This window comes from Hyperolius riggenbachi, chromosome 11 (assembly GCF_040937935.1).
Source record: "Hyperolius riggenbachi isolate aHypRig1 chromosome 11, aHypRig1.pri, whole genome shotgun sequence".
Taxonomy (NCBI): Eukaryota; Metazoa; Chordata; class Amphibia; order Anura; family Hyperoliidae; genus Hyperolius; species Hyperolius riggenbachi.
This window is the reverse complement of record NC_090656.1, coordinates 132903816-132918925: the sequence shown is the minus strand read 5'-3', so window position 1 is coordinate 132918925 and position 15110 is coordinate 132903816. Positions and strand designations below refer to the sequence as shown.

The 15110-nt window shown below is 43.9% G+C and overlaps 1 protein-coding gene across 2 annotated transcripts in view; it reads right to left on the bottom strand.

The window, feature by feature from the left end:
* Positions 1–3272, bottom strand: part of LOC137538304 (uncharacterized) — a 30257-nt gene extending 26985 nt beyond the window's left edge. For both annotated transcript variants that reach the window (XM_068260383.1, XM_068260384.1), the window contains exon 1: positions 2107–3272. In XM_068260383.1, the coding sequence (XP_068116484.1) occupies positions 2107–3216 (1110 nt within the window). In that variant the 5' untranslated portion in view covers positions 3217–3272. The remainder of the gene's footprint in view (positions 1–2106) is intronic.
* Positions 3273–15110: the final 11838 nt, after the last annotated feature.

The window sequence follows — 15110 nt, the reverse complement described above, 5'->3', positions numbered from 1 at the left end:
ATATGCAAATTGCTATTATAAAAACTTAAGCACCAACTTTTCTAATTTCCAATATTTTTAACAGTCTAAAAACTTTTGGCCAGGACTGTATAAGTGCTTCAGAAAACAGCACTGTAGCTGACCAAAGTTGGGTCGGAGAGCTCAGAGAAGATCTTTTACATAGATAACAAGTGAAGTTTTTTTTTTTTTTTTTTTTTTACTCTTCCTGTACTGGAAACAATATGAGAATCTTTTGCTACTAATCTATTTCTTAGCTTTACTACATACAATTCTTTAAATCATAAGTTGTTGGTTTTTTTTTTCATTGTCACTTTTAAAGGACCACATAACGAAACACTGTAACATTTAAAAAACACATATAAAATGTACTTTTCTTCTACAGTAAAATGCACTATCAATTACTGTTTTTATATGTTGCCATCACAGCGGGTAGTAAAAAGCTGACAGATCTTGGACTAGTGGGAGATTCTTAGTATTACCTTGAGGCTAGGGTCACACTTTTCTAAAATGAACATAATGCCTCCAATGCATAATAACAGTGCACTGGGAATAATGTGTGATTTTTCAGTGGTGGGGGAAAAAAAGTCGACAGTGTTTGCTTTTTATCATAGGTGCGATTCCCCTTTGCCGACAATCAGCTGCTCTTATCTGGCTGCCGGTGAAGAATGAAGATCCAGCCATGGAAAACGTCACCTTTTAATGCGGCCTCAAGAGTGACCCCAGCCTTACAAAAGCACTCCTGGGAAAGGATCCATACAAAGATGTCAGCCACCCTCCCTACTCGACTGCACAGCATGGGCCATATCCTATTACATTTTCTCCTGAGCTATTTCCAAGGAGATAATTTTTCATCTTATCTGAAAAATAATGTTTCAGCACTTAGCAATTGAAAAAGTAGGTAAAAAGGTAGCATCAAACTCATTTGGAGTAGTCTCTTGCTAGGTGAGAGCTTTAAAACTATTTTATTGTTAATGTGTGAAAATACAGTATCTCCTTGGAGAAAACTCAGGAGAAAAGGTAATGGCATATGGGCCTATGCTGGCATTTGGACTGAGTAACAGCAGTTCAGTAAATGGTTTTGTAAATAAATATTTGAGAAACCCCCATGAAGAGATGGGCTAATCCAAAAACAACAAGCAGCAGGAACAGTATCAGCAGGTAATCTAGCACACCGTGGGCTTAATTCACAATGCATTTTTCCATTTTAGGTGTACTTTAAAGTGAACTTGTCATGAATTATCTCCTTCAGAAGAATATCATTTACTCTCGTACTAATTCAAACACTTTACCAATTATTTATTTGTCTGGATTCAGAACAAGCATGTAGGTCAGGCATTTTTTGACTCTCATTCTGGGCTGTATTCAGTTCACAAAATCCTTTCCCTCTCCTGCAACGTCCCTTTGCCTTTGACATGTGCAGAGGGCTCACTACCACCTCAATGCTGGGGAAACGGGGGTAACTACTGCCATGCATGTGAAGGTAGGTCCTGGTAGGGACTTATAGTGGAATATGAAAGCCCTCTTTATTGATAAAGGAAGCCACCGATGTCTGTCTCCTCCCAGGTAAATAGGTAAACTATCCTATTTTGGGTGATGTGGCCCCTGCACCCAGACAAATGCCCATAATCCTTAGAGCTGCTTTAGTGTCCCAATCACACTCTCTGACACAAGCCCTTCACTGCCTCTTTTTTTTTAGTTCAACAGTGCCAGACCATATACTGTAGCCATCACCTAGAAACACAATATCCTAGAGGGAGGTCAATAGCTTTAATAGCAAAGCCCCTCTTGCAATCATCAGCAAAGAGAAGGTCACGCTCCCTGGCAAAAGTGACTACAGGTGGCCTAGGCTGCTGCGAGTATGCACTGGCACTGCCTTCAGAACCTGGTAGAGACCAGGGTGGAAGCCCTAGTATGGAAACTTTGTGGAACTTCAAGGGTCTTAATAAGTGTAATAGGGAGTGTAAAGGGTCCCTCTATAGCATTAGTTGATAGGGAGGAGTGCTTTATTGCAACAAGAAAACCGCAACACAGCAATACATTTTATACATGTAGTAATTATGTCTGCCATTGTAGTGCCATGTTAATATTGTTGAAAATATAACTCACCTTTCCTTTCAGCAATCCACCACTTACAACCTCTTCTTTTTTCTCTCTCTCCATCTGTTCAGTAGACTTTCCACCTTTTTCCTGTGTCGGTCGACGGCTTGGTCGTCTTGGCTGGTGGCCGACAGCTGATGAACCTACATTCTTGTCCTCTCGTTCTCCTCTCTGCTGGGCTGAGGATAGAGAGTCAGGACTTGTACTACTCATATTTCTTCTCCTCCTAAGCTCAGAGGTGTCTGTACCTACTCTTGCTTTTGTAGTGGGACCCATTTTTCCTTTACCCTTTATTCTCCCTTCCTGCTGTTCTACTGCAGGATCACATTGGCTTCTTTTTCCTTTAGAGCCTGAGCTATCTGTACTGGAATTCTTCCATTGGTCCTGATTGCCTGGATTCTGACGTTCTTTAACTCCTAAAGAGTTCAGGTTTGAAGGACTTAACACCTGGATGGTTATTTCATCTAAAAAACGAGAAAATCGTTGTTTGTCCTCAGTAACTCGTTTTTTATCTTTGCCCTGTCTTTTTCTTGTTTCCTTCTGTGACAGTGCTTCCATTGACTTAGCTCTGCGACTTCCATTATTAAACGCTTTTATATTATTTACTCCACTCTTATTGTCTGTAACCCCATCCTTTGTGTCTCCCAAATCACTCTTCTTTGTGGATCCAGCTCTGGTTCTTCCTGGAGAAAAACTATCTGTTTTATCTCTACCAGCTTTTTTCATTCTTGAAACATCTTGCCTAACCACAAAGTCCCTTTTATCTTCACTTCCCTTCCCTTTTCCCAAAGATAGATCAATACATGAACGTGAATGGGGTGCACGAGAGTTGTATCCAGGAAACTGCGAATGTACTCTAAAATTAGATTCGGATGACCATGGACTTGAAGAGGAAGAAGAGGACAATGACTCTCTATAGTACTGCTTTCTGGTTCCTTCCCATCTGGATACCTCTTTTTTCCTGCCCTTGGAAATCCTACCACTAGAATGTGGTAGTGGGGTGAAAAATTTTTCCATAACCTCCAGCTTCCCAGCTGCTACTTCAGAAGTACTTTTATCCTCCCAGGATGTTCTGCTTTCTGAAAGCTTGATTCTTCTTGCCTCTCGCTGAATGTTCATGTTTTTTTTAAAGTAACTGAGGCTTTAGCTAAAATCCTCTATGCTCTTTCTCTTCTTTGGCGTTCCAGTATGAGCAGAACACCAAACTCTGTTAATGCAAAAAAGCTTTCATAAAGTCACATGGGTGCTAAATGTAACCTGTCACACATCAAATAATATTGATTGTTTCAGTGCAATGGTCCTAGGGCACAGTTGCACTTACAAGCAATCCATTACATTACCCCCCAAACATGAAATGGACAACAAACTGTAAATATTTGATGTGACACTTAATCAATAAGTCACAGAGCGTGAATGAGTACGAGGCACAGTTGCATAATGTCTGAGATGATTACTATTGCTCAGTGGAAGTTTTTCTGGGGACAATCCATACTTACAGCAAAGTGAATGTTAGTGCTTATTTTATACTAAGCACTACTATTTAACACACTGTAGTCTGTATGTTGCATGTTACCTAATCTTGCCTAGTTGATAATCTTAAAGCACTCCTGAAATGAAAATTAATTATTAAATAAAAACAATTAGTTGTGTATGCGGTACTAAGAGAAAATAGGATTTTCGCGCAGTCCAATATTTTAGGTTACGTTCACAGTGGGACATTATTGTCCTGCATTATTAAAGTCTTATAACACACTTAGCCGCACCGCAATGTTATGGCTATGCGACGTCTACAGTGCCATGTTTGTCACGTTATGGTAACGCACTGCAGCAGTGTGCTACCTCTAAAACGCAGATACAGGGAAGCATACTTTTCATTGCCTATATGCTTCACTGGATCTGCTGTATGAGACCGTAACGCAGCATTAAGGTCCATTTTGAAAGCAAATAGAAGGAGATCCGCATACATGCGTTGTAATAAGGTAGTGGAGTGCCAGGATCCGACTGCCCTTCAGTATCCCCGGGCAGTAAGTCCAAACAGCAAAAAGGGATCAGAACCTCCAAGGATAGCTTGAACTTCAGCAGAAGCAAATAAAAACAGGTTAGCCGAGTGGTGTGTTCAGCACCCCTTCAGTCCACTTTTAGGTAACAGCTGTTAATCTGGATAGCCAAATGGTTAACTTCCTTTAAGCTTTCAGGAATACCTACCTATTCATCCTGTGTCTGTTTAGAGGCCTTGTCTAAACTGATATTTCAAGTCAGGTTAGTTCCACTGGGCTTTGCCACTCCAATGAAGGAACTCAGTAATATAAATTCTTCATCAAGTCATCTCCCTTGCTGAAAGGAGTACAGTACAGACTCAGAACAAGTTGTTTTTTCCAGATTTATCATACACTTCTACAATGCAAGAAATAATTAGCCTGTCACCACTACTGGTCAAGCGAGGGTCCTTGTTGAGAAAAACCAACACCAGGTTAATCAGCTTGCTCTGGAATTAAATGCAAATAATTTCTCCTAACATTCACATTTCATGTAAATTATATGCAGCTTGAAATTGACAGGAATAACTTTCTGTCAATTTTTATTGGTCCAAGTTCAAGCTACATATAATTTAGATGAAATTTGAATGTTAGGAGAAATTATTTGGTGCTTACTGATCATCCCTATTTTACGAATCCGAACTGTTGAAAACCTTTATTTATTAAGAGTAGGTTCACACTAGGTCCGGGAACGTATCCGTGGCTCCGTTTTTAAAACCTGATCAAAACCGAAGCCACAGATAGCAATGTTAAAAATAGCAGCTGTCATTACATACACAAAAAACAGATCAGTCTGCATTTGCGTGGACCCGTTTTTAAAACCTGAACGGAAGGTCCGGATCTGCTGCATTTTCCTGTACCGCATATCGACCCGGATACACGCAGGGGTAGTGGCAGGCAATAGGAAAACGGATCTCCCTCTACACAGGCAGTTTTGGACACAGAAACTGATCAGTTTTCTGTGTCCTAGCCTGGGGGAGAGGGGGCCGCCACGCTGGAGGGGAAAGCAGCCAGGACAGGGTTGCAGCAGTCAGCAGGATGCCCCCTCTCCCTCATCTGGGTCCCCCGTCCCCGCTACCCCTCCAGCTGCATGCTCAAAAGTAATTAAAATGTATGTATGCGGCGAGTTTACCTTCTTTACTTCCACCGCTCGCCGCGTCACTACCTGTAATGCCGCCCTCAGAAGTATGCAGGTAGCGGAGGAAGTAAAGAAGGTAAGCTCCCCGCATACATACATTTTAATTACTTTTGTGCATGTAGCTGGAGGGGTAGTGGTGACGAGGGATCCAGGTGAGGCGGGTGCATCCCCCTCCCCGCTGTCACCACCGTCCTGGCTGCTTCACCCCCCCCCCCCCCCCCAGGCATACATTTCCACGGTCTGGAAACGTATGCTGCAAACATATTAAAAAAACAAAGACTGAGGGGAAAAATTAATAAAAACCAAACTGGATCCGTTTCAAATGGATCCGATCTGTCACAGACCTAGTGTGGACCTAGGCTAAATGCAAAGGGAATATCAATGTGGATGCGTTGATGGGTACTGGGCAATAATGACCCAGATGGCCATTTCACAGTCCATTTCACACTCAGCCTTATTGGATGGACATTGCAGATGTATGTGCAAAAGCTTTTGAGCAGGTAATACCTACCTAGTCTAAAATTACACTGGAAGCAAAAATGGTGACGAGTATTACTATTGATCCTATAGCAGAGGACCAGTAATGCTGGGAATACACGTTTCGTTTTTGCCTTCGTTTTAGGCTTCGATTCGTTCGGTAAACGAATCGAGTGTTGAAAACGTATGTGAAAATAGTCATAATCTCATTATAGTTTCGATTAATAGACCCCAAAAACGAACGACTAGTGATCGAACATGTTTGATATTATCTCTCTTTATCCATCTAATCGAGCCATTGGTAGGCTTGATGGCTGTTCAGATCGATTATATATTCGTTTATGCCGTCCGTCCCTGTACTACGTTTCGTTTCTTTGCAGCCTTCGATCATTGGAAAAACTAAACCATCAGAATCGAAAAAAAAATTCGGGATCGAAAAGGACAAAAGGCACAATCGAAACGAAGGTTTAAACGAAGGCAAAAACGAAACGTGTATTCCCAGCATAAGTGTCAAATGGCTACAGACATTTTCTTCTCCTGTACATAAATGGGTGGATTAAGTGGACTCCTTGTTTTACTGTATAAGCTTACTTACCGTACATGAATAGAAAATGTTCAGCTAGGTTTGTTATGTTAATTTGGGGCAGAAGGGGAGACTAGACCAGGCAGTAGGATAATGGTTAATAGAGAATATGGTGAGTTACAGCTTTATTCTTTGTTTTACTGAAAAACAAATGTTGACGAGACAAAAAGCCTAAGGTGTCAAACTCAATCACATATAGGGACCAAATCTAAAACAGCCTAAGATGTTGGCTAGATGCTTTATTCAGATTTAATGTGGGAGTCTCGGGGAACACCCTAAAAGGCCAGGTGCAATACCTGGATGTGGCCACTGCACTGGTGTGCTCCTCTGGATGGGAAGGCAGAATGCTGTCATCTGTAGTAGCAGTGGGAAACGGAAAGCACCAACCTGGGATGCATACTTTATTTCATGAATGTGCTTACAGCAAACTGGAAGTTACATTTGTGTTGTAGGATGCCCAGGCAGGTGAGTGATGGGGTGGCCGCTCCAAACAGCTAGCATAAATGCTTGTTTGCACATTTCTGAACTATGGACAGTTAGGGCAAAGATGCCGTGCTTTTTTTTTTTTTTTTTATCACAATCGTTTTATTGTTTTCCATATAAAAGTAAACAAATCCTTACAAAACATGTATAACATAGGCATAGACAATAATGTGTGTAATACATAAGGTACAACAGTATCTGCAACAGCAGATATATAATGTAAAGAAATTAACATGGGAGTCGGTGGCGCGAAGCATCATTCACCAACTCCCTAAAGAAGTCAACAAATAGCTTAAACAGTGGTATTATGGAGGCCACCATACTGTCTGGGTGACCGAAAAGCTCTTGACTAAGAGTACCCTATTTCCGGTAGTATAGTCTGGGTGCTGTTAAATTGCCAACTCAATTTGGAGGGGGGTATACTCAGACTCTGATAGTCTCGTAGCTAAAAGCTGTAGGATTTGAAAGGTAAGTGGGACAGGTCCACTCAAAGGAAGGAAGAAAAGAGGGTGAGAGAAGGAAAAGGGAGAAGAACAGGAAAGAAAAGCCATTTGCCACTCTGTCACCCCCCTTGATATAGACATGGCAGATTAAACTTTGGCAAGAGAGGCTATGAGCCAATGTGAGTAATACGTGAAATATGGTCTCCATACTTTATCGAATTGTCGAAGTGAATCGTCCAGGATGGCTTTCATCTTCTCAAAACAGAGTGCGTGGCTAAGGTTGATTTTAAATGAGTTGAATGAAAGCGAAGGAGATTTCCAGGAACCCGCAATCACTCTTTTAGCTGCCAGGCATATATGTGTTAGTAGTTTATACTGGGATTTTGTAAGTTCGGGAGGTTTTATGCCCAGAAGGGCAACCTCTGGGAGTTTAGGTACTTGTGTTCGGGTGGTGGTGTATATTACCTGGTATATTCTTATCCAGAATCTACGCACTTTTGGACAGGACCACCACACATGTAAAAAGGTACCCCGCTGGCCACATTCTCTAAAGCATAATCCTTTATTCGTTGGGCAGAATTTCTCGATACGATCTGGAGTCAGATACCAACGTAAAAGCACTTTATATTGAGTCTCCACTAGAGAAGAGCTTATAGAAAGGCCAGGTGTATCCCTCCACACGTGCTGCAGGTCCTCCACATCAAAAACGTTATTGAGATCTTTTTCCCATCTTAAGATGTATTGTGGCTTAGGCAAATTTGAGGGTGAGATTGCGTTTTTGTATAATAGTGAGATAAGGCCTGGGGAGCCCGGGTTTGTGGCGCAGACATGTTCAAAGCACGTTCTAGTGAGAAGTGATTTGCAAGATCTAATGCATTTATTAATGAAATGAGAGATCTGTAGAAAGCGAAAAAGCTCAGCATTCGGTATATGTTTATGTTCTTTAAGAGAGGAGAATGACTTAAGGGTCAAATCGGTTACTAAACTGTAAATTGTTGTCAGACTATTTAATCGCCACCAGTTAAAGGTGTGCGCATTATGTAACCCAGGTAGAAAATCCGGATGACCCAAGAATGATAAAAGTGGTAGGTGTGGAGAAATTAGTTCATCTTTTGATTTAGTCTGGCCCCAAACACGCAAAGAATGCAATAATATTGGGTTTTTGATAGTTTTTTACTGAGGGGGCATGAGCCAGAGCAAATTACGAATTGATACAGGCGAACATATAGAGCTCTCTATTTCACACCATAATGGTACATGTTTTTCTTCATGCCATAGGGTTAATTGTGCAATGTGGGCAGATTTGTAATAAGATAATAAGTTTGGTACTCCCAGGCCTCCATCTGAACGTAACCTGTATAAGGTCTCTCGGGATACTCGGGGCCCAGGGCTTTTCCAAATGAAAGAAAGCAGAATTGTTTGCACTTTCTTGAGGAAAGGGCGGGGTATAGGAATTGGCAATACTCTAAACGCATACAAGAATTTCGGTAATATGGTCATTTTGATCGCTGTTATCCGACCCAGCCACGAAATTGCATAACGCTTCCAACATTCCAGAAGTTGTGTTACTCCTGCCAACAGCCCAGGATAGTTGGCCTCAAAGAGAGTATTATAGAAGTTAGTCAAAAAGATACCTAGGTATTTTAATTTGTGAGGCTCCAATTTAAATTCAAAAGAATTTTGCAGGTCTAGTACGACTTCCTGGGGTAAAGTGATATTTAGTGCTTTAGATTTAAGGCTATTTATTTTTAGTCCAGATATGTCTTCAAAGGTGAGGAGAATATCTGCTAGATTAGTTAGGGACTCACGTGGGTGCGTTAAAGTTAGGATAACATCATCAGCATACATGCATAATTTATTCTGCCTGCCTGCTAACTCAATTTCGTGAATATTTTCATGGTGGTTTATTAAGAGGGCCAATGGTTCCATAATGAAGGCAAATAACAACGGGGATAAAGGACAGCCTTGGCGGGTGCCCCTGCCTATTGGAAACGTAGCAGATTTAAATCCGGTATATTTCATAAAGGCGCTAGGGGAGCAGTAAAGAGCTCTGATCCTCTGATCTGATCCTCTGATTTGAGGAAATTGGGGCCGAAGCACCAGATGGATAGCAGTGCGAACAGGTACTCCCAGGATACCGTGTCAAAAGCTTTTTGGATGTCGAGAGACAGCAGCATCATGGGAGCATCCCTGGACTTCGCTGAAGATATCAAGTGTAGTAGCCTTCTTATGTTGTTGCTAGCTTGGCGGTGTGGCATAAAGCCCACCTGATCTCGCCCAATTATATTTCCGATGTCTCTACCGAGTCTAGTAGCTAATATTTTGGCCAAAATTTTGATGTCGTTTAATAATGAAATAGGTCTGTAATTTACCCATTGTGTGTGATCTGAGTCCGGTTTGGGAATCATGCTAATACTAGCTAGCAGAGATTCAGAGCCGGGTTTCTCAGCATGCAGTAGTTTATTAAAAGCCTTGGTCAGTGGAGCAGCAAGGATATCCGCATATTTTTTTATAGTATAGGACTGGGAAGCCATCTTGGCCTGGCGCTATGTTGATCTTAAAGGATTGAATAGCGTGTAGGACTTCCTCCGCAGTGATTGCAGAGTCAAGTGTTTGCTTAAATGTTTCATCAATAGTAGGCAGGGGTAGCTTATTTAGCGTATTAAAAAGTAATGTGGAATTAGTAGATGTAGATTGTTGGTATAACTTAGCTAGTCCCTTATGAAAGACTTCCACTATTTTCTGGGGGTTGCAAGTATGCGCACCATTACCTATATTTAGATTGATTCGCTTGTAGCAAGGATCAGGTCTTTTGAGGCGACGAGCAAACATAGAGGACGGCTTATTACAGTTAACTGCCAATCTGTATTTGCTCCATCTTAGGTGTCTTTCAGCTTTACTAGTGAGAAAAATATTCAGCGCTTCCTCTGCTTTGAACCTTGTATGTTTATTAGAAGGGGAAGGATTAATACTGAAATTCTCATCTGCTTCAATATAAGATTGCTCTAAAAGAGCTAATTCCTGTGTATATTTCTTTTTCCTGCTTGAAGCGAGAGCTATAAAGTGGCCACGGAGTACTGCTTTATGCGCTTCCCAGATGATATAGTCTGGAACTTCATCGTTACTCGGGTTTTGCGCGAAATAATCTTTTATGTGCGATTCTATTTAGGTTGCAATGGCTGGGTCAGATAACAGCGACTGATTAAGAGACCATCGGGATCCAGCAGGTTTAGTGAGTAATAAGGAGAGTGAGATAAAGACTGCTTTGTGGTCAGACCAGGGGATAGGTTTAAGTTCAGCCTTAGTGAGGTTAATAAGGAAATTGGTGTTTACAAAACAGTGATCTATGCGGGACTGCATATTATGCGGGTGAGAATAGAAAGTGTATCCTTTTTTGTTGGGGTGCATTTCTCTCCAGAAATCGGTTAATGAAATGGATTGTATTAAATCCCTAAAATGTTTAGCTTGGCGGGACTCCGAAGATGCTGGCCTGGAGTGGGATGGGCTATCCCTGTCGAGGCTAGGCCGCAGGACTAGATTGGAGTCTCCACATAGGAGCAATGTGCCCACTGTGTGAGTGTCTAGCATATCTACAAGATGTTGTAAAAAGGGCACTTGCTCTGTGTTAGGTGCATAGTATGTTGCAATTGTAATTTCTACATCCTGCACAGATCCCACTAAAATGAGAAACCTTCCTTCTGTATCTCTTATTTCCTTATTGCATACAAAATTTAACGATCTTCTGAAGGCAATAAGGACTCCCCTTTGTTTTGTGTTGGCGCTAGCCAAATAAAATTGAGGAAACGTGCTGTGAAGGTATTTAGGCATATAGTTTATTGGAAAGTGTGTTTCCTGCAAGCACACGATATCCGCGTGCATCGTTCGGAAGTAGGCGAACGCCTTAGAGCGCTTAACAGGGGAATTGAATCCCTGGACATTCAAGGATAATACGTTAATAGCCATGGACTTGTATTAGTGAGCATGATAAGCACCATTTCCCATGTTGGATAACTAGGGTGGAGGGAGGAGAACAGAGCGGCAAAGGGATAGTGGGAATGGATAGCAAAGAAAAGAAGGAGAAAGAATATAGATTAAAAGGGGAGATCCAAGAAACGGAGCTCCTCAGGTATATAGGTGGATGCTGGAAGGCATCCGATTGCTCCCGTGGGGTGTCATCCATAAGACACTCGTCGGGTGCGTGTGGGGTTGCATCAGCGGTCAGGAGAAGCTACTTATAAGATCAAATTGCAAATCTATCACTTAACCAGCAGTTGTAGAAGGTAAATCAAGATATAGCTATGCATAAAATTTTATGAACCATTGCTAATGCATTTCACCTTTTAGGGTCGAGGTATGCCTTTTTCCCCATTAAACAGGGGATATGTATTGCAGGCTTAATAGAACAGAAACGCAACCCCAGCCCCTCCAGGGCTACACCCGGTCGGAGGATGCCGCTGCAACCTGTCCGAAGCATAATACCTGCTCCGTGACTGCACGCAAAATATCATCACAGTCGTGCGAGCCCCCAAGGGGCGAGGAGTCCAGGCCCAACTAAGAGCGAGGATGGCTATTTACTCTAATTTTCATATACTATACTGTCTCATAAGTAGTTAGCATCACAGCCACTTCCGGGAACCAGGAGGACCCTATTTGCCTCCGTTTGTTGTAGGGCAGTGATGACTAACCTTGGCACTCCAGCTGTGACAAAACTACAAATACCATCAAGCCTCTGACTCCCCGATTTATGCTTAGAGCTTTCAGAGTATTGCAATGCCTCATGGGACTTGTAGTTCCACCACAGTTGGAGTGCCAAGGTTAGCCATCACTGTTGTAGGGTGTATGCGGAGAAACTGGTGCGCCCAGAGCGTGGCCCCAGTCCCCCCAGGCCAACGCGCAGTCAGAGAATGCTGCAGTGGCGGACCCAGATCCCATTATCAGATCCGGGACGGCTTGCCAAACATTGTCATAGTCGCATGCGCCCCTAGGGGACAGGCGCCGCCCAACCAAGCCACAGCCACTAATGCTCCTGTTTTATATGGCCCAGTAATTCCTTACACTGCACGAAGCATATTCTAGCGGTCTGAAACGCCCCCAACGTGGCCCCAGCCCCCCCCCCGGGCGACACATTGATGGAGAATGCTGCAGTGGCGGACCCGGGCCCCACTATGAGCCCCGGGACGGCATGCTTAACATTGTCACGGTCGTGTGCGCCCCCAGGGGGCGGGGGACACCCCCCTCCCGCCAAAAACAAGGGCGATCCAGTTTGATAAAACGCATCAATCAGTCAGAACATTCATATAGCAGCTGTATGCAGTATGTATGGGTTTAAAAACAAGAAGCTTCGGCCGTTCCTGCTACCATTGTATTAAAATCATAGAGGCGAATTCAAGAGGAGCAAGTTACATATGACATGACCCCAAACCCCCCCGGGACGCCGCACGGTCGGAGAATGCCGCAGTGGCGGACCCGGATAGCAACCTGAGATCCGGGTCGGCTTGCATAACATTGTCTCAGTTGTGCTCGTCCCCAGGGGGCGGGGGACACAGGCCCAGATCGCAAACCCAGGCAGAATAGCATTAGATACTTAAGCAGTAGCACCGCTGTTTAAATGCCTTAGGTCACGTGCTTCTGCAGGTAATATCAACTCCCAGTCAGCTAGCCTGATAATGTTAAGCGTGGGCACACTTGTCGGCAGCAATCATTGCTTATCTGCTATACTAGGCGAAGAAAACTAGTCAGCACGTGAACATTGATATCAATAATGTCATAATTGATCCCTGACACTCAAAGGGGGTAGCTGGATTGCGATATGCTGAAATGCGAACCCTTCAGTCCCTACATGCTTTCTACAGAAATTTGAAGGCGTCTGACCGCCAGCCCGAGAACGGCGACAAAGACCGCGGCCCGCCCGCCGGCCGCGCCCCCGAGAGGAACGCGCGCACCCAGCCCGCCAAAATAACGGCCAGGCTGAGCGCCCGCCCCCTACCCGCGGGCGCCCCCGGCAAACCGGGGGCCCGCCGCCTCCAACGCACATCTGCATATTTGAAATGAGAAACAGCCCATAGCGGCAATCAACGCTTCAGAGTATAAACAAATGGTGCTGCGCAGAAGCGCGTTCAACAGTAGCTAGCAAAAGTGACCAGTGGTTCATTCAAGCAGCTGGTAAAACATTCAAACTTATCATGTAAGAACATGCATATTAGGATATTTCCATACATTAATACTTCAATGAGGTTGACCGGTGGAATAAAACAGTTCCTATGGTGGAGAACAACTAGAAAATTAAAGTATAGTAACGAAGCCTTTGGAAACAGGAGTCCGAGGCGGGCCCGGAGTGCAGGTTATAATCGTGGCATATAAAGTTGGTTAAGCATGTTGGCCAGTTGCAATTATGTCCTGCATATAAGCCTTGAGTACGCCGTACGTCTGCCTAGGCAGTCGGAACTTGGTATATAGGAGAAAGTGTAACTAGTGGAACAAACAAAGAGAATGAATTAAGATCATATTTGCCTTCTCCTGGATCTTGGCAATGGACGTATATATAGCCAAAGGTCCAATGGACTACGCCTTAAGTAACATCAACAGCGAGGGCTGGCTAGAACGCCACACCAGCCTCGTAACTTAAAACTTATAAGATGATGCTAGGTGTTGGATCAAGTGTCCGGTCAGAAAGTCTTACGGTCTAAGGGGGCCTGGGTGGAGAGGAAAATAAAAGGCACATACTTAGCTTCCGAAGTCATGGCACTTTCTGAAAAACTTGTGAGGAAAGATCCTTTAGGGCTTGTGAGCGGGCTTTAGCTGACCTCCTCTCCTCAGGCGGGGGCGTTATTGCCCGGCCCGGCTGGGATGGCGATGCGGCCGGCTGGTTCTGCGAATCTTGTGTTTGCGCGGGTTGCGAAGGTAGAGCAAAGTAGAGCTCACGGAAACACTTCCTGGCATCATCTATGGTGCGGATGGCATATTGCTTTTCTTGCCATTTGAACTGGAGCTGGAAGGGGAAGCCCCATTTGTACCGAATTCCTTTGTCCTTAAGGACAGAGAGATATGGCCGCAGTTCTTTGCGTTTAAGGAGAGTAGAAGGAGCCAGGTCTGCGTAAAGCTGATATCGATGGCCCTGAAAAGAAAGATCTGATTTATTGTGCGCTGCTTGGAGGAGTTTTTCTTTAGTCGGGTAGTGATGAGTTTTCAGTATTATGTCACGCGGCTGGCCGTTGGTGAGAGGGCGAGAGAGAGAGCTCTGTGTATGCGATCCATCTCCAACTGGTCAATAGGCAGGTTCGGAAGGAGTTCTTGGAATAAAGCTGTGGTAAAGCCTGGTAAATCCTGGATCGACTCAGGAATCCCCCTGATCCTTATATTCTCCCTCCTGGACCTGTTTTCAAAGTCTTCTAATTTGTCGTCTACCTTATTTTGAAGAATGTCAAAATCAGTACGTAAGGAGGTGACGTCTTCCTCATGCCCCTCCAACACAATTGTCACATTATCAAGTCTGGCCTCATTCGCGATGTTCGCTGGCCTACCTGCCTGATTTCATGCAGCGGTTCGCAGCCTAGCTGCTTATTGGCACTCACAATTTCTTGCCGGATTATGTTCCCGAGTTCGTCGATGGTAATCTGCTCAGGTAGGGAAGGTGACCTCTCTACTGGTGCATCTGATTGCGGGAACATGTCTTGGCTGTTCTCGCTAAGGCGGTCTGTCTCCTGCTCAGTGACGGGCGCCATCTTGGGCGATTTGGGCGGATCGGCTGCAGATGTATTCTTCGCCCCGGTTCTGGCTCTGGTGCTCGATGCCATCCTCCGGCGGCCGCCCCGAGTGTTCCGCTTGCCGTTAGGGCGGTTATGCAGAATTTTTAG